We start from the raw sequence: 26,864 nt of genomic DNA on the forward strand, positions 1-26,864 counted from the left end.
TTGATAGCCTTACCGATCTAGGATTAAACCCAAAGGCAATGCCCCCAAATCGCCCTCGAACATCTAGGGCATGAAATTGCCATCTAGGTACAAGTGATTCCAGCATAGGTATAACCATATCAATAAGGCCAAGGGTTTCTTGAAGGAATAGGACATCCACCCATTCAGTTTCCATAAGTTTCCTGAAGGAATAGGACATCCACCCATTCAGTTTCCATAAGTCTCTTGAAGGCTAGTTTTTTGGCATGGCTAGCCAGTCCATGACAATTAAGGGATAACCACTTGATGGGGGAGATGATGGTAAGGTGCTCTGTGCTCTAAGAAGTAGAACCCAATCAATAGCGAGTTGTCGGCCTTCAGCTACGTCGATACCAGCTTGATGGATGGCTTTGGATATGGAGGAGTGTCTGCCCTGAGATGATTTAGGGGGCTTAAGGGGAGGGATGATACCAATTCCACAGACATCCATGGAAGAGGATTTGTCCAAGGAGCGAAGATTGTAGGAGTGGGATGGATGCGAAGAGTCTGATGCCTCTGTTGAAGGGATAGTCAGGGGGGGTCTGGGAAGGAAGGAGGAGTATTGGTGAAAATGGGAGGGGGACAAGACAGGGGAGGCGATTCAGGTGCATATGTCGAGATGCAATGTGATAAAGAGATGACAACGCAAAGAGAGACGCAGTCCAGAGGAGAGACACAAAGCTTACGTAGGCTGATGCAGAGGGACGCAAAGCCACTAAAAGCCACGTTGGGCCACGCAGAGTGATGTAGGGGTGACACAGAAGTGGGAGCAGGGTCTCCAAAGTGTCAGAAGGTCTCAAAGGGAAAGTCTTAGGTGTTTTCTTTTAGTTTCTCTGTAAAATCATTCCTTGTAAAAGCAATTGCTGCTGAAGATTAATAAAGCCCTCATCTGCTGCACCGGTTTTCCCACATTGGGTTTTTCTGGGGACAATTGTCCAAAAATAACTGTGTTGATGTGATTGGTTCTTGTGCATGTATTTTTCTCTGGGTAATTGTGTGATAACTGCAGTAGAATTTATTTTAATATTTGCTGAAGGGATTTCGTAAATAACTTATTGTGAATAATAAGTAGGTGAAATAAATCAGTTGTTGCAGTAGTAGAATTTCAGTTTAGAAATTTTCACATGGTATCAGAGCAGAGATCTGGCAACAGGAGAGGAAAATCGATTATGGGTCAAGAGCATGATGCAGAGGCATCCACTCAAGGGGACTCGCATAGATTTCTAGAAGAATGCACAAGGGACATAAATTACGATTATTCTATGTTAGCTTCCAGATTAGAAGAAGAAGTCGCTTGCTTAGCAAGATCTGCCTCCTTAGAAGTTTGGTATATAGATAATGGAGCTTCTTGGCATATGACAAGAATCCGAGAATGTTTTTCAGATTATCAGGAAGAAAGAATGAATTTTCAGATCACCATGGGGAATAAGGAAAAGTGTACTCCAGTAGGAAGAGGTACTATAGTTTTTCAAACCGAAGCAAGAGAGCGGCTTCGAGCAACCAATGTGCTGCATGTGCCAGGATTGGGGATGAACTTACTTTCCGTATCTCAACTTCAAAACAAGGGCTATGACGTTTTCTTCATTAAGGAGAAAGTATATGTCAAACACCCGAGTTGGAAAAAGAAGGCCCAGATTGGAATCAGAAGTAACAGGTTGTACAGGTTGCAACTAGAATCACCAATGGCACTGATAGGCAGTAATGGAGACAAAGATTTGAATGAACTATGGCACAGGAGGATGGGACACTTACACCATGGGGCTCTGAGAATTCTCAGGAAAACAGTATCAGGAGTTCCAGATCTTAGTACTGAACGAGATGATGTATGTAGAGGGTGCACTCTGGGCAAGTATGCCAAAGCAACATTTTCCAGAAGTAACAATAGGGCTAAGAGTGTGCTAGGATTGATACACTCAGACATCTGTGGACCGATGTCCACAAAAGCTCTTAGTGGTGCCGAATACTTCGTCACCTTCATCGATGACCATTCTAGGAAGACTTGGATCTACTTTCTGAAAACCAAGGATGAGGTTTTCGGTCGATTCAAAGAGTTCAAGGCTCTAGTGGAGAATCTGACAGGAAAGAAGATAAAAGTGTTGTGCTCAGACAATGGTGGAGAGTATGTTGACAAGGACTTCACCGATTTTTGCGCTAAGGAAGGAATCAGAAGAGAGTGGACAACTCCCTACAATCCAGAGCAGAATGGAGTAGCAAAAAGGAAAAACATGACTATTGTGGAATCAACTAGGGCAATGCTGTATGATCAAGATAGGCCTAAATTGCTGTGGGCAGAAGGATGCAACATGACAGTATATGTCCAGAATAGGACTCGTCACAAGGCATTGGCCAAAATCACTCCGGAGAAGGCCTTCATCAGGAAGACACCTGAAGTCAGTTATTTCAGGATATTTGGGAGTTTAGCGTATTGCGTATACCCAAGGAGAAGAGGAAGAAATTAGATCAAACTGTTGAGAAAGGATATCTTGTAGGATATAGAGAGAATGCTAAGGCATATAGAGTCTATCTTCCATGGAGTAGGAAGGTAGTAGTTCGGCAAGATGTAAAGTTCATGGAGGATAGAGCTTTCAGGAAATCCTGAGAAATGCCTTCCAAGTAGTAGTCGAAAGACGAGTCGTTGGTCAAACCACTTCAACTAGCGGAAACTAGTACCAGAAATTCTCTTGAAGATAAAGCTTCAGAACAAGAGGAATCTTAGGAGGAGGAAGAGTTGATAGATGTGCCTATTACTAGTGGAAGAACGAGCTGGGAACTCCGACATATTCTACAAGATACAGAAGACTTCATTGGTGCACCCATGAATAGTAAAAGGGAGCAAAGACAGCCAAACATATACGAGACCTTAGTAGCTCAGGTTGGGGAACCTTCTAGTTTTTAGGAGGCTGTTCAACATCATGTATGGGTGGATGCTATGGTGGAGGAATACAACTCTATAATGGTCAATGATGTCTGGGAAGTGGTACCAAGACCTTAGGACAGATCAATGGTAGGATTGAGATGGATCTACAAGGTCAAATATGCTGCAGACGACAGTGTGGAGAAATACAAAGCCAGGTTTGTGGCTAAGGGGTATACTCAGAAGGAAGTGATAGACTATGAAGAAACCTTCGCCTCAGTAGCCAGGTATACTTCTATTAGAACTGTGATATCTCTTGCAGCACAGATGGGGTGGGAGATTCATCAGATGGATGTCAAGATGACATTCTTGAATGGGGTAATAGAAGAGGAAGTATGCATTGAACAACCAGAAGGTTTTGAGACACATGAGAAGAAATCTCATGTATGCAGATTAAAGAAAGCCTTGTATGGGCTTAAATAGGCACCTAGGGCATGGTACTTTTGAATTGATGGCTATTTGCAGAAGATGGTGTTCACCAAGAGTGATGCAAACCCTATTCTCTACTATCTGGTCATAGAGAATAAGCCTCTAATCCTAGTGTTATATGTGGATGATCTCTTCCTGATAGGATCATCCAAGCTCATTAAAGACTGTAAGAAGAACCTAGCCACAGATTCGACATGAAGGATTTGGGACAGATGCATTATTTCCTGGGGTTGGAAGTTTGGCAGCAGAAGGGTGAGATCTTCCTTGGACAAGGGAGATATGCTACAAAAATCTTGAAGAGATTCAAGATGCAAAATTGTAGACCTATGGCTACGCCAATGAGCACCAACTGGAAGAAGATTAATGCATCAGAAGATAAAGACGTTGATCCCACCTTGTACACACAACTTATAGGGTCCTTGATGTATCTTGTCAATACTAGACTAGACATTTGTTACGCTGTCAGCACCCTTAGTTATGGTGGAACTGAAGAGGGCGCACTAGGCAACAACCAAACATGTTCTCAACTATATACAAGGAACAATTGAGCGTTGACTATTGTACACCAGAGGAAATGACATCAGGCTGAGTGTGTTCACTAATGCAGAGTGGGATGGAAGTTCAGTAGATCGGAAAAGTACAACTAGGTACTGTTTCAACATTGGATCAGGAATGACATCCTGGTGCAGTAGGAAACAAAAATCCATGGCTCTAAGCTCAGCTGAAGCAGAATATATGGTAGCTAGCACAACTTTGTGCGAAGCCATATGGCTTAGGAAATTGCTTGTGAATCTATTCCGGAGAAGGATGGAAGCGCCCAGGATCATGTGTGATAATCAGTGTTGCATCAAGCTCTCTTAGAATCCAATATTTCATGATTGGTCAAAGCACATTGATATCAGGTGTCACTTTGTCAGACACTGTGTCCAACGAGGAGGAATACAATTGAGATACACTCTTATAGGAGAACAGGTGGCAGACATCCTCACCAAGGCTCTAGGAAGAACAAAGTTCGTTTATTTCCGGGAGAAGATGGGGATGGTAAAGAATCCATTTCAGTAGCAGAAATGGATAAGTGTCAGGAGTTGCAGTGGAGTAGTTAGCAGTGGCATGCTGCAGCATGTTGAGAGGGAGCTACAATATAGGTGCAATAGTGGCAGTGGCAATGTCATGGGCAACATGACGCAACATGTTGAGAGGGAGCTGCAGTACAAGTGCTGCAGTGGTAGCGATAGTGTCATGGGCAGCAGTACAGGAAGTAGCAGTGCATGGGATGTGAGGCAGCAGACCAAGCATCAACACAGGTACCGATGCGGAAGATCAGTGTGATGTTTCTATAGTGAAATACTGTTAGAGCACATTTCTCGCTAGGAGGGAGTGTTGATTTTTGGTAGCATCGAATGTGCTATAGCCTTGAAATTCGGAGGAGAGGCTAAGGCACATGAGATATCCAAGACCCATAAATCATTTTGAGAAATTCCACCCGGATGAGGAGTTATTAAAATAACTAATATTTTATATGGGTTCCTAAGTCTAAACTTAGGAAAATAAAAATATTAATGGTTATTAATAAAGATAAGGGTGAGAAGCTTCTAATAGATGGGGATCAAGTCTGTTTTAATCTTGGCCGTTGATTAAGCACTTAATCTCGGTTGTTGATTCATCAACAGGAAAAGTATAAGAGAAGACTTGAGGATCATTTGGAGACACAATGACAGATTCTCAGTATCTCAAGGAAAATCGATTCTCAAGTAGAGGAGATCGATTTCAGAGGGAGAGTTGTAGGGTGGAGGAAGAGGAGGGCATCAGCAGTAGGCAATGACTGAGGAGGAGTTGACGCAGGGACAGTGGGAGACAACATAGAGATAAATGCAGTCCAGAGGAGAGACGTAGAGCTTATGCAGGCTGACGTAGAGGGACACAAAGCCACTCAGAGCCACGCTAGGCCACACAGAGTGACGCAGGGGTGATGCAGAAGTGGGAGCAGGGTCTCAAAGTGTCAGAAGGTCTCAAACGGAAATTCTAAACTTTAAAGTGTTTTCTTTCAGTTTCTCTATAAAATCATTCCTTGTAAAAGCAATTGCTGCTGAAGATTAATAAAGCCCTCATCTGCTGCACCAGTTTTCCCACATTGGTTTTTTTCGGGGATAATTGTCCAAAAATGACTGTTGATGTGATTGGTTCTTGTGCATGTATTTTTCTTTAGGTAATTGTGTGATAACTGCAGTAGAATTTATTTTAATATTTGTTGAAGGTATTTCGTAAATAACTTATTGTGAATAATAAGTAGGTGAAATAAATTAGTTGCTGCAGTAGTAGAATTTCAGTTTAGAAATTTTCACAGTTTCCGGCTGAAGAGGAGGAGGCCCTGGGAGGTGATTGGGGGGGGGGAGATGCTGGTTCTGATAGCAAAAAGTGAGGGAAATCAACAACAGGAGGAATAGATGAGTAACCCAATGGGTAAGAGGGGGAGGTGGAGTCAAGGCATGTAGCCAGGAAATGTAGGGATGTCGGAGAAGGGGGAGGGTAATCAGAACCCGACCAAGGTTGCGAGTCTGTAGGCAGGGAGACATCCAGACACGAGGAGCTAGGGCCAGTTGGAAATGACGGTGTAATGGCCCTAGGGTAATCGACAAAGGAGACCGGGGGCGCAGACAACGACGCATCCGACAGGGGAGGGGGCGATGTAGTCCAGATGGGCACAAATACATACAGGTCGTCCGTATAGTCAACCAGATCTACCTCCATGTCCATTGACCTGTCGATTGATCGTGATGTGCAAGTGGAAGACCCAGTGCCAGATGCTAAGAAGGGTGATGAAAAAGAGGACAACCGAGGATCCCTGAGACTCTCGCAAGGTGAAGAGTGTAAGGGCGTAGCCCTCAACCTGTATCAGTAGACCTGGGAACCCTACCCGAAATCGGAATCGTTGTAGAGCGGGAGTAATCGCGCCATCATTCTCGACTCCCTAATTCGTATACTCTTTGTATTAATATGAAAGGGAGAGTGTTTCCAACCAAAAGTGGAAGCCTCCCAAGTTGACTTGTCCTTCCTTGCCACAATGTACACCTCAAAACCATCCTAATGCATGGGAATGATAACTCTCTTATGATACAAACAGCTGTACAAGGGTATGAGTAATCTCCAAAAGCCAACCTCTAGCTTGTGGATGGCAGTAAATATATAGGAGAGGATGGTAGTTTAGGAATTCTTATCCATTTACCAATCTAGGCTTGAGATCCACTCTTTATGGGAGGATGAGCTCAAGGGATAAGAGGTGAAAACTCCAAGGTAGGGGAGATAGGATTTGAAGTTCTTATCCAAGGTAAATGGTTGTAACAACTCTTGGAATCTTCTGGAAGAGGAAGCTTCAGGATTCTTTTTATTTTTTCCTAATTTCTAGAATCTGTGCACCCCCCAGCAAGGGCAAACTTGCTCTAATCAGAGCAGGTGCAGAATTGAGCACCTTGTTGCTGAACGTAGGTCCCTAAAGGGCCAAGGTGCACTGGGGCTTAAAAGCACTATAATGAAGCAGTCAATGTCATAAACTTAGGGATTTGAGAGAGTCATGCTTAGGGCTTTGCGTAGGGATAATGACAAGGTGTTCATGGATGTTGATTGATCCAATTTGTAGGCCTATTGAGCCGATGTGACAAAATGGCCTATAACAGATTGCCCCCTAACGCAAATGCAGAAATTGCAACTGATGATTGAAGTGCTTTGCCTTGTGGCAAGTTGAGATCAAAATCAACTGGTCGGATTTGTTGAAAAGTGTAACTAGGTTCGGTCTTCATAATGACATGTAATTGTGATTTTATGTAAAGAGATGTAAAGAAGAAAAATAAAATTATTGTAATGCTTGCATCATGGGTTTCATGAGCAAGAGATTTTATTTTTGAGTCAAGGCTCCCATTGAGAGCCTTTAGGAATTTTGTCATCTAGTCATAAAAGAATAAAAGAGTCGTTGTCATGTAATGGAGACATGTTACACATTGTAAAGAGTCACACTTGTCTATGTAAAGTATTCCTCCAAGACCTTGTCACTAGTCCTCTTCAAGTCGGCCAACAACGAATGGAGAAACCTAGAAGATCATGTCGATTGTTCCTCAAGTGATCATGTCAGCCTAAGGGACATGAGACAATGTGTATATATAGCCACACTTGGCTTCACTTGAAGGCAAGCAATTGGGTGAAGAAGAGCTTACAAACATAAGTGCAAATAAAGGACTAGACAAGAAAAACGAAGAACAAAGGAAGGATAGCGAAGGAAGGGATTCTTCTGGGATTTTGATTTGGGCTTGTATACTCTCCCATGTGGGAAGGAAGCAAGTCCAAGGGCATAGAGAGAAGGTTGAAGAACTTGCTGCTGCATTGAGGTGACCTTGTTTGGGTATAGAATCTCGCAAGAGGAAGCCAAGGAGAAGTGCTATAGGTCTCTTTGTCTTGAAGAGACTAATGAAGGAGCGAAGAGTGTTCTAGAGTTTTTAGAGTAAGGTTAAGCTAAGAGATCGAGATTCTCTAGGGAGGCTGCGAAGAGCAGTGTGAAGAGAAGGGACTAAGATTCTCTGGGGAAGCCGAGAAGAGCAGTTCGAGACTCTAGAAGGAAGCTAAGAAAGGGAAGAGGAAGAACATCTAGGAGGCTAGTGACTTGGTCTTGGGAGGACTCTAATGTCAAGGGTCATTGTCATAGTCTTGGTATTCGTCAATTGAAGATCTATAAGAAGAATTTCTGATTGGGTTTTCCTCTCAAAGAGTGAGAGGTTTTGGCCCTGGCTAACTAGCCTACATACTGTGTCTCTTGTCGTCTATTGTTTATTTGGTAATTGTCTTGATGAAAAGAACACAATAATAATGTAACAAAGAGAAGATCTTAATCCAAGAAGTAAAAGTATATCTCAAGCAATTATCAAGAAGAGAAATCTCCCAACTACTGATGCCCTAGATTTCTCAACATGATCATCATCTGTTACAATACATTTACATCATGATATCTTTGCTGAGGGAGGGATACCCATGCTCAACACATAAGCTAACACTACATCTACAATGGTCAATAAGACATGCTCACTAATGAAAAAAGGTGGACCCATGATTGGATGACTGTTTGTAGGATCATAGGGATCATGCCTTGCAATCTCTTATTAAACCTGAAATCATAACCCAAATGGATGAAACTAGATCCGGGGTCTTCTATCTCGTTCACTTGATTGTCCAATGTATGAGTCTTGCCATGCAAATAAAGGAGTTGGAGTCGAACATGGCAGACACCATCTAATTACCGACCAACGATGTAAGCTGTTAACAGACACGAGAGAAACCACCGATGGTGTTAATGGCTCTCAAGGTACGATAGTACCATCCATATGGTGTGAATGAATGCGTTGAAGTCAAACACCACACAAAATCTGTCGGTCGAAGGCCAATGATGAAAACTTGTTGATGAGAGCGAGGAAAATTTCCATTGATGTAAACAAGCTCCAAGGTACTGAAAGAAGAGTTTCTAAGTCAACTTCCTAGATAATGAGCTGATGTCGACAAGAAGCGACTCGTCATAGGAGGGCCTTGATGGATCTCCCATCAACAACACGAAACGGGTATCATGATTTGAGATAGATTGACTTCAATGTGGAACTGGTTCAAGAACGACATACATGGAATGAAGGCTTAAGAGTATCGTAGCAGATATCAACTAAATGATTTCTCTTCAACACATCAGCGACACTGAACGAAGTTGGCAGATCATTGACCCAAAACCGAAAATGGAGGCTTTGAAATGGTATGATGAACCAAAAGACAAGTAGATTTCCCAACCCAATAGCCACGAAGATGAAGTCGAAGAATGTCGTGTTCGTGAGCGACTCACTATCATTATTGGTGGAGTATCCAATTTTCCCAATTTCCCGAACCATTGTTGGTCAATACCTCTTTATTTTTTAACAAGCTTGAGGAGGATAACATATGCTTGATCTGTAAGTTCATCCTTCAAATGAATCCCTCCGAGTATGTTTAACGAACCTTGAGAAGGAGTGGTTCGGTCTTGTCATGTTTGATGAGTCCATCGTTGTTTGATGTTTTTATGAGTCTAACAGAGGTCTAACTCGGCTTCTTTTTTATGTTTAGAGAGTTTGAAAAATAGGCAAAAAGAAAACTACAAAGGTTCCTTTTTGTAAATAGTCTCTTGAGTCCGGGAAGGCAAAAAACAATACTCAGGAGAACCTCTTAGCCATGTTCGACTAAGGTATTTCTTTTTCGGAAATAGTCTAGCTTAGTTCGAAAAAGGGCTAAACTTATACTGAGTAGACATCTTTTCATTTACTTTAACGAGTTCGAAAAGACAAGTGCTTGACAATCTTTTCATGTTTTGGGAGTTTGAAAAGAGCTGAAAGAGGACTCCTCTTAGAGGAACGAGTGGTATAAAAGGTAGCAACTAGTTCCAGTCATGATGGAACTGCTCAAAACACATAGAGGTTAAGAGGCTGGCTAATAAGACCACTCATCGCAATGGTTCTTTAGGAAAGGGTAAAACACACAAGTGAAAGCATATGATTAGCCAAGCAAATGGTGACGATGGAATGAGAAAACCAAGGCTCATATGGTAGAAATAGGCCGATGAAAATGGAAATCACAGGGTTTAAAAGAAGAATGGTTTCATTTTTACACAAGCTTGAAACATGGGGAACTATGCTTGAAGTGGATTGGTTTCATTTTTACCTAAGCTTGAAACATGCAGAAACTATGCTTGAGAGTACTTGAAAGTAGTTTCATTTTTACACAAGCTTCAAACAAGGAAAAACTATGCTTGAGAGTAAGTATGCATGCCCCCAACATAATGACTTAATCTTAGGCACATGCCCCCCAAGCTTCATTTCATGCACCTAAGTAAACTACTAGTTACTAATAGGTGGATGGAATGAAGGTTCATTTATGAGATCAAGTGAAAGACTCCACTGAGAATTTACGAGATCTAGTCAAAGACTCGAATTGAAGGGTATCTGTTTCATTTTTTAATGAGCTTGACACATCAATAGAACTATGCTCATAGACCTTGTTTGATTTTTTAATGAGCTTGACACTAGAAAAGGAACTCTGCTCAAGGAACCTTGTTTCCTTTTTAAAGGAGCTTGACACAAGAAAAGGAACTCTGCTCTGGAAACCTTGTTTCATTTTGTTAAAATTGGCAACTAGGGCCAAACTCCATGTGGGTCATCTTATTAATGGAAGTTGATATTTTCTTGGATCCCTCTCATCGGGAGGTGTAGGATTGATCTAAAGATCATCCGATTCCGATAAGTATTCATGGAGATATGAATTTATTTGTGTTATGGGACAATTCGTCAAGGTTGGCCAGCAACCAAATAAACCCCACTTGTGCTCAACGTTTTAGTATAAATAGAGGTGGCCTTCAAGTCATTTAACACTCATCTCTTGTGATCTCACTCTCCACTTGTTTGGGTTTTTGGTGGAAGGGGAGGTCTAGAGGAGATGCCTTCTACGCAGCCCTAAAGGAGAAGTCTTGGATGTGCCCTAGCCGCAGTCAAGAAGGGCAGTGAAGTGTAAGCCCTCAACACAGCCAAGGAAAGGCTCTCTAGCCTAAGGGAGCTTCAACGCAAATCTAAGGAATCCTAGAGGGAGCCCTAGCCGCAGTAAAAGAGGCCTTCACACAGCTGAAGGTAAAGCCCTCATATGCTGTCCCAAATGCCCTAGCCATAGGTCATGAAGGGACCCTAATTTGCTGTCTCAAGAGACCCTCAAACGCAACAAGAAGAGAACCTTGATCCGGTGTTTATGGAGCTCCTAATCTGCAATCCTTAAAGGTTCTAATACGCTGTCATAATGGAGACTCTAGGAGAAGAGTCCTATACACTGGAAGTGCAGTGAGGAGATCTGGCCATAGGCAAAAGGGAGATGTATTATGCTGTCATAAGGAAGCCCTCAAATAGTTAGGAAGAAATCTAAACGTAGGGCTAAAGGGAGATGCCCTAACTGTTGTTTCAAAGCACAGTCATAAGCCCTAAACGCTGTCAAGAAGAGGTGACCTTTATACGCATTGAAGGGTGACCAAGAAGCCCTTATTCGCTGTAATAAGGTGTCTTAAATACGCTATCAGCAAAGGCCTCAATCCGCAATTGAGGATGACTGTTCTAGGAAGCCCTTACTTGCTGTTTCACAACTAGAGGATGATCCACAGCTTCAGGAGGATGGTCATAGGAAATACTAACAGTTGGTTGCTGTCCAGAAAGAAGCCTTACACAGTCACCTAGCTGCTGTTGTTGTAGGTGATAGCAGGGCCATGTTTGGGTATGATATGCTGGGAAAAAGTATCCAATGATGAGGAACTATGGCGCTGTTGCTTGAAGGCTGATTGGATCATTATATGAAGGGACTAGGTTACAGTCAACTGTTGGGCTAGGCCGCAGGCCATAGCCAACAGTTGGAGGTCTCCTTAAGTTCTGCGTTCAGACCCTAGAAGGTAGGTTATCGTTGGAGCAAATGTGTGCAAGCAAGTTGCAGTCAATAGATGGAGTGTGGGGTTGATTTAGAATGCTGTAGCTCACAGCGTTTGTGCTCTATTCAGTGTCCAGGTTTGCTATGAAATGCTTCAGTCCTTTCAGCTTACACAAGTTGCCAGATGGGCAAACTTGACATGATCAGTGAAGTAGCAAAGGAGGAAGAGCGTTATAAAAGGAAAGCTTCAGTATTCTGGGCAATTGGTTGAGCTGCTCTAGGCCTATCATCTGCTGCATTGTGTTATCTTCATGGTGAAGATCTCTGATGTCTGATCTCTCATTTTGGCAAGTCAAAGTGTTGACTTCAAATGTATTTGTACTATCTCTCTCTGCTGAACTATTGAAGAACATATAAGAAGAATTGATCAAGGGTTTCCCCACATTGGGGTTTGTCCCTGTCTAGTGCCACATCTTGTGTCCTCTTGTCTTGGCTTGTCTTCTACAATTTATGTTTATGTTCTATCTGCAGTTTAATTTAATGTTGATGTGATTGCTAATTTGGAAAAGATATTGAGCTAACTATGAAAATTGAAATAAATTGCTCTAAGCATAGAACATACCTAAACTTAACACATTTTTTAAGGATCTTGACACAAGAAAAAGAACTCTGCTACGGGAACCTTGTTTCATTTTTTAAGGAGCTTGACACAAGAAAATGAACCATGCTTTGGGAACTTTGTTTCATTTTTTAAGGAGCTTTACACAAGTCAAGGAACTCTGCTGTGGGTACCTTGTTTCATTTTTTAAGGAGCTTGACACAAGAAAATGAACTTTGCTCCGGGAACCTTGTTTCATTTTTTAAGGAGCTTGACACACGACAAGGAACTCTGCTCCGGGAACGTTGTTTCATTTTTTAAAGAGCTTGCCACAAGAAAAGGAACTCTGCTCCGGGAACCTTGTTTCATTTTTTAAGGAGCTTGACACGAGACAAGGAACTCTACTCTAGGAACCTTGTTTCATTTTTTAAGGAGCTTGACACAAGAAATGGAACTCTGGTCCGACTACTTGATCATGACCTGTAGAAGGCCATGGCTTCCAAGAGGTTCTCATCAGATGGGAGAACAATACTCTGGAAGGGATACATATCAAGTAATCTAATGGAAAGATCAGGCTCCAATGTCCCCAGTACATTATGCACTACATCACCTACTAGATGATCATTAGACACAGGCATAGAATAGGTTGCCACATAATTAATCTGTGGCGGGGGAGATACCACTTACATATAAGGACCATTTAGGGAAGCTAGTTGATTAGGAGTCAAATTAGGACTAATGAATGAAAGTTGGTCAATGGTCACGATTTTTCCTTCATGTGGGAAACACATCACATGAAAGAGTGAAGAGACAAGAGCTCCCATGTCATAAACATAGTCCCGCTCCAGGGGTAAATTAAGATCCAAAGGGCCTTGGATGCCCATCACATCTTTAAAGACAATGTTTCCTCCCAAAGTAATAGGCAACTTAGGAAGGATCCCTAATGGTTGACTGGTTCCTCTATTAAAAGGCAACAGATTCTGGGTAACGGGCACAAGCTGCGGAGAGCCGAAAGCTTGCCAAGTAGTGGAGGAGAGAATACCGACGAATGTGCCTTCGTCTATGACTGTGCTAGGTACAAGCATATTATAAGCATGTACTATGATTTGGAAGGGCACGTAAGGAGGAAGATGATATCCTACCAGTCGACTCCAATCAAAGGAAGTGACCATACAACTTGGAGGGGATGTCATGGGAAAGGGAGAACTGCCCCTTGTGCAATGGAAGTGAGAGGATTGCTCCCCTATGCTATAGGAACGAGAGGATTTCCTCCTTGTGCCATGGGAATGGGAGGATTGTCCCCCTTTGTTGTTGGAATGTGAGGATTGCCCCCCAGGTCATTGGAATATGAAGAAACGAAAAGAACATGAGCGGTATGAAGTTCACTCTCTACGGGAAAGGTACGATCAACTGAAGGTGGAGTCAAGTTAACTATTTTCTCAACCAATGGTTGGTTGGAAATGAACTCATGCGATTCACATTAATTGTGCAAATGGTTCCTTTTCCCCTTTACTTTTTCCCTTTTGTTCTCTCATTAAGAAGAGAGACCTAGCCTTAAGATCTAATGGATGAGATTAGATCTTAGCCAATTAGATTAAGGGTGGAGATCTAATCTCTCATTGACCCATGAGACACTTTTTCCCCTTAGTCCCCTTTTCATTAATTACTCAAAAGCTACTTTATGACTTTATGACTTTATTTCTCTTAAAGTCACTTTATGACTTTATAAACTCACTTTAACTTTATTTCCCATAAAGTCAAGTAAAGGGGGTCACATTAGGACACTCTTTCCTAGGCTAGACACCAAGCCTTAGGAACACTTGTCCTTGGTACTCATTTTCTAACAAAAAAGTTGAAAAGTGACTTTCTGCTTTATCTTTCCTTTTGATCCATGAAAATGGAAGATAAAAAAGAATGTGACTTTTACTTTAAGAATTTAACATTATCATTAATTACATAGCATTAATATAGCCCTAAGATTGAACATTAGGCTTCCCCACTCATAAATTATCATTTTTAGGCAAAATTCAGGGGGCATGCTCAGACGTTCCCCTTTAGAGGGGGGATGCCCAAAAGCCTCCCATTTTGAAGGGGGCACCCCTTTTTGGGAATTGCATCCCCCATAGTGGGGCAACTTTCCCCCTGGTTTTTCTCTTTGTTTCCCCAAAAGGGGGCATTGGGAAATGTTTCCCCATGCATCCCCCCATCTCAGTAGTGTGGGAAATGTCGGGAGCCTGCCCCACACATTGGGGGACGTGACATGTGGACCACTTGTTAAAATTTGAAAAGCCAAATGATTAAATTGTTTATTGGCATCTGTAATGTCCACATTTTTTGTTTCCTCTATAGTACAACCAGGATGGATTTCTAGGGTACGTGATGGCCAAGTCACATGGGCAGGATTATATCATCAGACGTCCCAGAGGGGTTTTGAGGAGTTTTATGGGGTCCGCTGACATTTGCTTGGCGTATTTGATGATCCATCACTAGGGTTAGTTCCGCACAATTTGCTTTTGGATCTATTGCATTTCGATAATTCTTGTAAAATGGGGTTATTATTGAGCCTAACATTAATTAATTATGTTTAAGGTGGTGTTCTGGAAAAATATTTGATGGAACACCTTAATTTAATAGCTCGTTGGAAGCAGAGCGAGAAGATCTACAAGATGGGATGTTGAGAAGTGGCTTCCATTGTTCAGAGAAAGTAAGGTGGGCGATTTACCTTTTTTCCCAGATTAAAAGTGACTTTAATTAGTCACTTAATTACATAAAGAAGGGGAAAATGATTAATTGAAGGAAAAAGGCCAAAAGTGACTTGAGTGAAATAAAATAAAATTAAAAGTCACTTAGATGAAGTCAAGGGGAGCTTTTAGAATAATAATAAAATATTAAAATAAAATACTTCTAGAAGATTGGAGATCTATCTATCGAGCCTTTTAAAAGGAGGAGAAGATCATTTGGGGCATCTAGGATTTGTGCATTGTCTTTGTGAGAACTTGGTTCTTCGGATTTAGGTAGCCCTAGGATGGAAACACTTGGATGATTCGGTGAGATTGGATGAAAACCCATCTCATCCCTTGTTGTATTTGTTCACAATTCATAGATTGTACTTGCCCGTTCAGTTTATTTTGGAGGCCCGATGCAGCATTGTTATAGATTTCTTTGAGATCATCACCTCAGCCATTTATAGTTTCATGAATTTGCATATTTTATTTCAGTAAAATAAAGCTGAGAATCATTGCATGTATATATTTTCAAATTTTAGTTGCATTTTATATTCCCTTGTTTTCCATTAATTTTATGGTTCAATTTGTGAAAATTGTTTATCAAATTGACGGCATAAATTTCTGAAGCAAAATCCTGAGAAAATCATTAAATTTATAAACAGGATATTACAGCATCTACATGCTCTGAGTGAGCTTTCCACAATCATAGAAAAGTTCTGACTATTTGCCATGCATTAATCTCTACTTTATCTTCTCTTAGTATCTGACAGTGACAAGTCCAGTACCTAGCTTGTGGTCAGCCAATGTCTTGTTCCTAGTGTGAGCTTTATTACTAGCTGGTGGTCACATAGTATGATTAAGCTAGACTTCAGAGGGAATAATTGTAAAATTTCTGCAATATTCTGCATTCCTTCTAGAAAGTGGATAATAGACATGGAAGATTGAGGATATGGAAAGTGTTGGTGTTGATGAATAACTAAGGTAGTGTGATTGTCTTCTGGTTTGATTGTACTAATACAACTTCACATTTTTGAATTTCTTGTTTCAGGAACTGCGAATAAATCAGCGTTTTGGAGGTGTTGTTCTGAGGTTGTTTTCGTAAAGATAAATCATGGTCTTCGGTTTCCAGAATATTATTTAGATAGTTACTTGAGCTTATGAGTCTGCATTTAAAAGATTAGGGTATGAACATGTCAAGGAAAATTGAGCATTAATGATCAACTTAAAGTTATTTTGTACATAATATGATAACATTTTCATCCCTTAAGTTCAGTTGGTCAACTTACATGCAAAATATAGTGTTAGCAGTTTTCCTTACAGGCTTCCAAGATGAGGTTTTAGGACAGTTTTGTTTATAGAATTTAGAGTTAGTGTATTTGAGCCACTGAATCTTTTTGTTTTTCTTTGGTTATTTCCTAATGAAAGGGACTAATTTGCAGTCTATCAAGTTTGTCATGGTCTATATTTAGTAATGAGACTCCTACATTTCCATTCCTAAGTTTGTTTTTAAAAATTTATGACATTTTAATCTATTTATTTCTGCAGTCCGATGGGAAATAGGTGTATTTCAAAGCAGGATCAAGAGTTACTGCATAAAAGGGGTCTGGCTGTAGTAGATTGCTCATGGGCGCGCCTAACTGACGTTCCCTTTGTAACTCTACGTTGTGCAGCTCCTCGCCTTTGTAAGTACCTTGCTGTATCTATTTTGTTGCTTTACATTTTTATGGAATTATTATTATTGGACAAGTTTCTCCCAAGCTTTCAGCATATGTGAACGCTTTGTATCTCATTGCCATATGTTGATTTTCAGCTGTGGGTACAATCTACTCATTTCAATTCTTTAAATTCTTAAGTATTATCTATCTTGTGTATTGATTACAGGGAGCTGTCAGTGGACGTGCATTGCACATATAGCTTGATTGAGATTTTAGCATATTGCTATTCTTCTTTTCATACCTCAAAATTTTCTTATGTCTTACATTTAAGTAGCATTACTTCCTCTAAATGGAGAGATCAACTGGCAGTTAGAGATGGCATTTACCTTTTCTGTGCTTAATATTTCTGGGCTTAAGATGGATCTATGCTAATAGTAGAACATCTGCATCATGCAGTTTGGAAAATAGTATTTAATGAAAAATGAAATAAATGCTCAAGCAACTCGATGGCCAAACTCCTTTCACTCTTTCAGATGGATGGAAAAGGCAGCGTTGATCCAGCTGATTTGTACAGCATTGATAAGCTGTGATAGAGGCCAGAAAATGTTTCTCGATGAGACCATATAAGTTTATAACCCGTAATAGACTGAAGCATTAAAGCATATTAAGGAATTGTTGATACCATTATGCAAAATGAGTCTAGGGCCTGTTTTACATTCGTTTTGTTCTCTCATAAAATATTTTAATCTCTGTAGCCTAACCTGTAATTTTTCTTCAGTTCCAATACATATACCTCTGATACCATGAATAATGTGTTCCCACCAAGGCATGCATAACAGCGAGTAGGTAGATGGCCTAATGTTATCTTCACTGAATGCATGAGTGAAAGAAAGAAAACATGGATGAGACAAAACCACACATGGATGTAAAAATGGAATACCTACCTCAATGTTTGTCCCACAAATAGCAAGGAGCTAAAGAATTTTGTTATGGAGAAGTTTTGTAAACGGTTATGGGGAAAAGAGTTGGGTAGAAAGAAGAAGTGCTGCATTGAGGAATTCAACCCTACGTGTGATCTACAACAAAAAGAGTTCATTGGAGCTAGCATTCCGTGGCAAAGATTTTTATTGCTCAATTAAGAACCAACTCGCATCAACTTCGGTGTGAAACAAGATGTTGGAAAAAGCCTAAAGCAGCTTGGGAAGAACGAGTGTACATTTTGCACTTCTGGGGTAGTGGAATTGGTAAAACATTTCATTTTGGAATGTGATGCGTTCAAAGACATCAGAGAAAGTTATAGGAATATGTTAGCATTGGTTTCTTGGCATTGTTTTTCTAGCGAGGGGATTGTTGGAAGGTTGGGTCAGCTCATCATCAATTTGAATAAGAAAATGATTGAATTGCAAAAAGCGAAAAGCAGAGAACTGATGGTCCCATAGACTATTTTTAGTCTCGTGGATGTTAAAATATCATTTCATATTTCATTTCATTTCTATTTGCTTTGTTACCATCTTTCTATTCTGCCTTACATGCTTAATGCACATGATCATGCAATGCATCCGATACTTAACCATTGCAGCATAATTAACCTTGTAGAAACACATAATTAGACAACATGTAATATACAAACACATGCTTAATGCACATGATCATGCAATGCATCCTATACTTAACCATTGCAGCATAATTAACCTTGTAGAAACACATAATTAGACAACATGTAATATACAAACTATCACAGCAGAGAACAAACACTGACCGCAGATCAGCTGACCAACAACCACTTATTTTTGAGAAATGAAAGCGACTGCAAACCTTAGACATTCCACCTAGCCAGAGATTGCACTACTCATAATCTCTCAGCAGTGAGTCACCTCAAGCTAGGGCTATGACTCGAATGTGGAAAATGGCTACCTAAAGCTAGCGATGGTCCATAATTGCATTAAAAAGGTAACATGCCAAGTTATGTTATGAATATAATTCATATAAAAATAATAAATATAAATATAAATATAAATATAAATAATTAACTAATGGTTAGTTAGTTAGTAATGAAGAGGCATGTCTTAGAGACATGACCATTCATGAAAGGGCACCTGCCTAGGGTATATAAGCAGGCCCTCATTCACATTTGTAATACCTCATATCAATCATTTTTATATAATATTCAATATACAGTTACATGTCTTACAATGAACATTTATGTCTTTGAAGCATTTTAAAGATTTTTGCTGCGTATACGACTTTTGTTTGTTACATTGGTATCAGAGCTGTTCGATCCTCTGTATGCTCAACCACTGAAGAGAACCAGTTTGATCCAGCCTTTGGCCATTAATCCTTCGTCAACCTTGTTTTTGTCACAATTGAAGGGTTTCGCTACACAAAGTTGGAGTTTCTCTGTTTCACCAATTTCGTCATTCAGGGCTTTGGCCATTAAAAAAAAAAGAAGGAAAAAAAATAGTCACAAAAGAAAAAGAGAAAAAAAAAAAGAATACATATAAAGAATAAAAAAAGATTTAAAGAAAAAAAATCATATAAAAAATATACTATTAAAAAAAATTAGTCTGATGTAAATTTTAAAGGAGAACATTCATATATATAAAAATGTTCTACATTATTGATAAAAAGTGCATGATAAAGTTAAAAGAGAATATTTCCAAATATCTTTAAAACTATATGTAAGAGAAGGAAGAGTAGATACAATTATCTTGATTCTTCATTAAGTGGTTTACAAGCTTGTGGTTTTAGCAACCCATGGTAATTGCTCATGGTATTTTCAAGGTAAAAGAAAAACAGAAGGAATACAAAATCTCTTTATGTGAATGGTAAGTTTTACCTTTTACATCGAGAAAATTAACTGAGTCAATGGCACATGGTAGACATATATTTTATATTATACTTCAAAGAGGCGAATAGCCACATTTCACTAGGGTTGTAACTTTTCAAAAAGAAAAAAGTTTATAAATATATATATAGAAAAAAAAGCTTTATAAAAAAAAAAAAGTTTAAAAAAAATTATAAAAAAAGGAAGAAGAGAGTTTAAGAAAAAAAATATTATAATTATATTTTTGAAAAAATATTATTATAGAAGTTAAAAGACAAGTTGAAGTACAAAGTGCAAGGGATTATATTAAAAATCGTGGCTACATAAAAGATTACAAGGTTACATTGGTGGAGTCAATCATTGAAGAGAAAAGAATGAAGTCTAATTCGAAAATGATGGAAGGAAGATTCTCTTGTAAATGTGGCATGATCCCATGTTATGGATTATGTACATTAAAAGGGAATATCCAAGGAAAATATATTAATATCATTATCAACGAGAATCATCAGGAAAATTACATTAATGTTAATTTAGCAAATCAATTATTAATTTCAGGATCAGATATAATCGAGAATAAAGAAGCCTCTTATTTTGATGCTGAATACAAAATTAAAAACTTGCAAATAATAATTGATGAATATGAGTATGTATCTCAATTTGCTTAGAGAAGAGATTGACATAATTTTCGGATTACCTTGGTTTAAAGAATTGTGTACATTTTTTTTTTCTCAATGAATATTTTTGTTTTTTGTTTTCTAATGTTCCCTTATAAGAAGAAGATGATCACATTTCAAGACATGGCCATAAAATTAGAATCAACAACACACTCATCACAAAACCTTAAGGAGATTTCGAAATTGGTGTTCCAAGAGATCCAATAAAAAAAAAACAAAAGGAGCTTGAAGAAGTCATATCTAGTGAAGACGGAAATTTCGCGCCTCAGAGAGCACAATGAAAAACTACTTGAACATGTCAAGAAAGCTAAAGCCACAAAGAAGGAACTCAAGAAGTGCTTATCAAAACAAGAAGAGGAAAATTCACGTTTAAAGAACCTTAATCAAACATTATTAAAACAAATCGAAAGTTTACAAGATGAGGAGAATACTAAACATAAATCCAACAATCCAGAAAGTGAAGAGCTTTTACGTCGAAGGAATCATAACCAAACCCTATTTACGCAAATAACGAAGCTTATAAGTGATAAGAAATCAGTAAATGACAAGTTAGAACGACTTACACAAGAAGAAGTATCAAAGCCTTTAGTGCACGTCGAAGATAAAGGAAGAAATACCGATCTGGTCAATACCAGAACTCAAAAAGATAAGAAACCAATAGAAGTTAAAAGTTATGCAGATGTTGCAGTTCAAACAATGGAAATTCCAAGTGATGATTCAGTAGCCAACTCAACAACAACAATGCTTGAAGGAAATCAGGAAACAACCACTAACATGATAAGGGAAAGTTCAACCAGAAGAACTATTTATTGACATCCAAATCACAAGAGCATACTTTCCAATCAATCTATGTACCAATATCACTCAGAACATAAACGGAAAATTTATGTTCCCAAGAATATTGAAGTTTGTAGAATCCAGTCCTACGATAACTATTCATCACAAATTTCCAGAGATAAGAAGATTCCATAAAAGATTAATCTAGGATGGTCCGATCCGTTCAAAGTACGACAATTTTGTCCTTCACTCAGAGCATCATATCATCTTGTATCAACGAAGATGAAAGTTCAAAGATAAGAAGATATTCTCAGTAAGCTTTGAGGACAAAGCTTCTTGAGGAGAGAGGCAATGCTATGAATATAATTCATATAAAAATAATAAATATAAATATAAATATAATAATAATAAATGATAATTAATTAACTAATGGTTAGTTAGTTAGTAATGAAGAGACATGTCTCAGAGACATGACCATTCATGAAAGGGCACCTGCCTAGGGTATATAAGTAGGCCCTCATTCTCATTTGTAATACTTCATATCAATTCTTTTTATATAATATTCTATATATAGTTACATGTCTTACAATGGACATTTACGTCTTTGAAGTATTTTAAAGATTTCCACTGTGTATACGACTTTTGTTCGTTACAAGGTACTTGACTACAGTGTCCTCCAACCAACAGTTTCTCATCCCCCATCCACCTACACAATCCAAGGTAGTGCACCCACTTCTTTGCACCCCCAATCCATTGGGCCGTTCCACTGCCCTTTCAAGGTTCCCAATTCAAGGTAGCCAAGTATGTCTCAAAGCTCTACAGCTTCTAGGAGTTCTAATTGCCGTTAAAATTCTCTAAGTACTTTATGGCCTTACATTGGGGAAACTTATCCCCATAGCCAAATCCAGTGGGGATTAACATGGTAACGAAATCACAGGGTCACACCCCCTTTATATAGTAGGAAGTTCGGTAACCAACCAAATTCTGAATGGTGGAATGGAATGATGAAAATGAATGGAACAACACTAAAATCTCTCTTTTTATGTGCATGTGCCCTTTTAACAAATGGCACCTGATGGATTCACTTTATGGACTTAGGATAATAAAACATATCACTTTTGACTCTAGGCATATTTCAAATAATGGCTTAGCACTCTAGGCTTAAGCCCCTCATCACCTATTGCATAGCCCTTTTTCCCACTCATGAGTTCTAGCCCCCCATGTTAGTTTTTCCTACAAATATAACGCCTGACACTTAATTCCTAGCAAATTACTAAGCTACTGATTAATTGCATAGCTAGGTTCATTAACACAATAAATTTAGCAAAAGCAAAATATACCAATTTCAATCACAATGACACAGTAGATTTTACCCAATCAAATTAGTTCATCATTGAATTTAGTTAGAACCTACTTGGGCTCTCGTGCTGGGATGATGGCCCAACTAAGGAAATACATGTACAACATTGGATCTAATCTAGCTAATCAAGCACTTCTTGGCTGATCTGGACCTCCTTGTTGCAGCCTTCCTCAGAACCAACACACTTAGACTATCATACTCCTCATTGAGATGCCTCTCTCAATCTTGTGTTGTTGTATGGTGTGCATTCTCCTTCTCCTTAGCCTCATTTTTATAACTTTTTGTTGAGTTAAATCCCTAATCATAATCTCGAAAGTGACTGACGGCTGAGATTCGATTTCGCCTCACTTGAGATAAAGGGTTGAGATTAAAACATAATGAGTAAAGTGATTTACTTTACTTTTTCTAATGTTTCTTTAGCTTAATAAGACAACATAATAATTATGTGCTTTTCCGAAGTTAAACTTAGGCTAAGTTACAAATGCAAATTGCTCACACTAGAGCAAGTGTTTAAGGAGACCTTGGGCGAGTTCTGTACACCTAGACACTTAAGTCTGTTACCAAAACATCTAGGAGGATTTGGAGAGGGAAACCCTACAAGACAAAGAGCTAGACTAAGTGTTAATGATGGGACAATGACCCACTTTCACCACAGCTGAAGTCCCTTGCTCTTTACGAACTTTCATGTTGATTTGTAGTAGCCTCGGATGTGCTCTAGCCACGAAATTGGTGGAGAGGCTAAGGCACATAAGATCTCCAAGACTTAGAAATGGTTTGGGAAAATTCCACCCAGTTGGAGAGATACTAAAATAATTAATATTTTTAATGGGGTTCCTAATTCTAAACATAGGAAAATTAAATATTAATGGGTATTAATATAAAACTGGGTGAGAATATTTTAAATAACATGGATTGATTAGAGACTTAATCTCGGCCATTAAAGACTCAACAGAAAAAGTATAAGAGGAGGCTTGAGGGTCAGTTGGAGATACACCAAGATTGATCAGTTAGTTCGATTTTTTAGTGCAGGGTTTGCTTAGAAAATTCGAACAAGTGATCTGTTGCAGCGAGGGATAGTGAGTACATAGCAGAGAGGCAGAGATAGTTCCAGAGGGTCAGCACAGTGACCAAAGAGGTTGACACAGGGGCAGCTAGAGCTACGCAGAGGTAGCAGAAGCTACGCAGAGGCAGCTAGTGACTGCGTCGAGGCTGAGGGGCCTGCGTGGGTGACACAGAAGGCTAGAGAGCTGACGCAGAGGGCTAGAGAGCTGACGTAGAGGGTTAGAAGGTTGACGCAGAGGCTTCAGGAGCTGAGCTGAGGCTAGCAGGGCTGACGTAGAGCCAACGAGAAGCGCTAGAAGGATTTTCGTGGGGCAGACTAGAGTTGAGAGGCTGAATATTTGTCTCCAACAAGAGGTATTTGTTGACACCTAATCCGAAACGGATGGGTGAACTGGACAGTCATCTAGAAGATGAACTGATCCATCATATGTATGTATATAAATAATGTGTTAGCTAATGAATAAAATCAATGAGTTTTGTCTCTCGTTCAATGTGGAGTTACCCTGGCCTGACATGGTATCAGAGCACAGGTCCCAAATTAGTTGTAACTCCTGCCTCTGCCCTGAGCACTGCGCTGCTCTGTCCTGCGCTGCTCTGCCTCTGCCTGACACTGATTCTCTACGCACTGATTGCCTCTGTCCACACCTGAGCGTCGGTTTCCTTTGAAAGAGCCGGTGCATCAGAAACGTTGTTCTTAGCATGTTCCAAATGCCCGTCTCCTCATCAAAACCCTCTGCGCTTCAAGAGCCGTATATGCTTAGAACCCGTCTCCACTGAAAAGCCGAGCTTAAAACTGAACTTCTCACTAAAATTTTCCATTTCATCTGAGATTTACGCTTTTTTTTCTCCATTTCATGTTTTACTATTTATAAGTAACAGCTTACCTTTGGAACCAAGCTTACTTTAATTTCGCGCTCCTTCAAAGCATCCCAACACGGGTCGTTTTTGAAGCGGTCTATATCTGAACCCGGTAGCTGGATATATACCGTCACATCTTGAAGGCTCTGCAATTTCTCTATTCCATTGGGCATATCTGTGAGGCTGTTGCACCACCAGAATTCCAAGTGTTTCAATCTTGGCATTGCCTTTTCTTTCAACCGTGGAAACTTTTGTAGACCCTCGCATCTAATTACCTCGAACGACAACAGATTCGGAAACGCAAAAGGTTCTCCAAACAGCTTTGGAAACTTTGAGCATTTACTATTGTCCCACATAACTAATCTTTTCAGATGAGGAATCCGTGCTAGGAGTTTGCATTGAGAAAATGTGCAGCAGCGATCCCCAGTTAAATCGAGTTCAATAATGCATGTCAAGACGTGTTTTGAAGACCGTGTATGTTTTTTTTGAAGGCCGTATATGCTGTGAATACTGTGAAGGCTTTGTGCATTGAATAATTTTGAATGCCGGTGAAAAAAATGACTGCGTTTTATTGAAGAATGACTGCGTTTTTATTGCAAGACTGTGGTATTCGCTGCGTTTTTTTGTAAAGACTGTGGAGAGTGCTTTTCCAACAAGAAGCTCTTCACTGCACTTTATTTTGTTAGCTTTGTATGTGATGAATTGGATGGACGTTTTGCACGCATGCTGAATCAAGCATCTACTTTTGGAACTGTCGGTGACCTGGCTGCAAGTGGCCTTTTGAAATTGCGGGAATTGAAATAATAATACAGTGAAGTGAATGCGCTTTTTTTTCAATTGCATTGATAATATTGTAGCAGTGATATATGAGCGCCCTCTTTTTTCAAAACAATATTGTAGCAGTGATATATGAGCGCCCTCTTTTTTCAAAACATAATATTGTGGAAGTGATATAAAGAAATGGTGATATAAGAAATGCTGATGATATGCTGATGAAATGTTAGAAGAAAAATAAATGCATAAGGCTATCATATAAGGATTTTTTTTCTCTCAACAGAAGTTTTTTGGCAGAGATATTTTTTTACAGAATGCATTCAATCATTTCTATGGTAGGAATAGTTCTCACTGGCAAGGAGAACTATTCAGAATGGTCTCGGATGGTAAAACACACCCTCATCTACAATGAGCTGTGGAAAGGAGTGTGTGTCGGAGAAGAAGACAAAGACCTTGTGCAGCCTACATCAGATAAAGAACTTGTTATTTGGGAAAACAAGAACAACAAAGCCTATGCATTGATCGCAGCATCTGTAAATGAGGAAGTAAGTCGTCATATTTCATCCTATTCCACTGCCTTTGAAGCTTTACAAAAGCTGAAAGAACTCTATGATACACATTCTGCACTTGAAGTTGTTCAGCTCATGATTAAACTCTTCACTCTTGAACTGAAAAATAATGATCCTCTTGCTCTTGCATCTGAAATAAAGTCTATAATGCATGATATTAAATCCACTAAGGTTGAGCTGGATATCTCTCTTATTGCCTTTCTCAAAGCACTCTATCCTACCTACTCTAATTATCTTGAGTCTTTACAAGCAAATGGAAATCTTAAAGATATAACCTTTGACACTCTTGTGAAAAAGTTTGCTGAAAGAGAGAAAGCCTTTGGAAAGAAAACAGTCCCTGAATCTTCTGAAGAGACTGTTTGCCTTGCTCATAAAGAAAAGCATCCTGCTCAAGATTCTACAAGAGGAAGAGGTGGACGAAGACGAAGAGGAAGATACTTCAGAGGTAGGGGGGCAAACATCCTCAAGCAGAAAAGGCAGATCTGCATTGCATTCGCTGCAAACGAAATGGATCACGTGATGCTTCTACATGCAAGCTACCATGGGACAAAGTTGAGCAGAGAAGAAATCAGCAGAAAGGTAAAACTGATGACACAGACAAAGGTAAAGCACCTGAATCCGCTCACTATATTGAGGCACAATGTAACATTGGAGTAAATGAAGATTTGTTTAATGCTTCACTTGCTTCTTCGAAAAATGACTGGTTGCTTGATTCAGGAGCAACCTGTCATATGACTCATAGGAAAGATTTCTTTGAAGATTTCACTGACAATGTTGATGGAGCAGTATACTTTGCAGATCAGTCAAAAATCAAGCCATCAGGGCTTGGCACAATCAGGCTTAAACTGCCTGGTCTTCCAGACTTTCTTCTGGATCATGTTCTATATCTCCCACAGCTCAAGAGAAACTTGCTGTCCCTGGTCCACATCCGCCAGCAAGGTCACTCCATTCACATGTTTGATGGCAAGCTTGAGGTAAGAAAGGCATCTGACCACTCACTTGTCATGAGGGGTATAGAAGAAGAAAGACTTCTTAAACTGCAAGGAACCTCTGTTCATGCACAACATTTCTCATATATTTCTCATCATGAAGAAGGTGCACTTCCATCAAGTTTATTATGGCATACTAGATTTGGACATTTAAACTATGATAGTTTCCGCTTGTTGAAGAAAAATGGTGTT

The 26,864-nt window shown here is 39.5% G+C and overlaps 1 protein-coding gene across 6 annotated transcripts in view; it reads left to right on the top strand.

Annotated features, from left to right (window-relative positions):
• Nucleotides 1-26,864, top strand: part of LOC149163932 (uncharacterized) — a 416,091-nt gene that overhangs the window by 238,539 nt on the left and 150,688 nt on the right. For all 6 annotated transcript variants that reach the window (XM_089431903.1, XM_089431905.1, XM_089431904.1 and 3 more), the window contains exons 6-7: nucleotides 16,179-16,219; nucleotides 16,676-16,812. In XM_089431903.1, coding sequence (XP_089288029.1) covers nucleotides 16,179-16,219; nucleotides 16,676-16,812 — 178 coding nt within the window. The remainder of the gene's footprint in view (nucleotides 1-16,178; nucleotides 16,220-16,675; nucleotides 16,813-26,864) is intronic.

The sequence above is a fragment of the Pinus tabuliformis genome, chromosome 5_1 (genome assembly GCF_031772625.1).
Source record: "Pinus tabuliformis cultivar Carrire ecotype Pingquan chromosome 5_1, CPIR1, whole genome shotgun sequence".
Lineage (NCBI taxonomy): Eukaryota > Viridiplantae > Streptophyta > Pinopsida > Pinales > Pinaceae > Pinus > Pinus tabuliformis.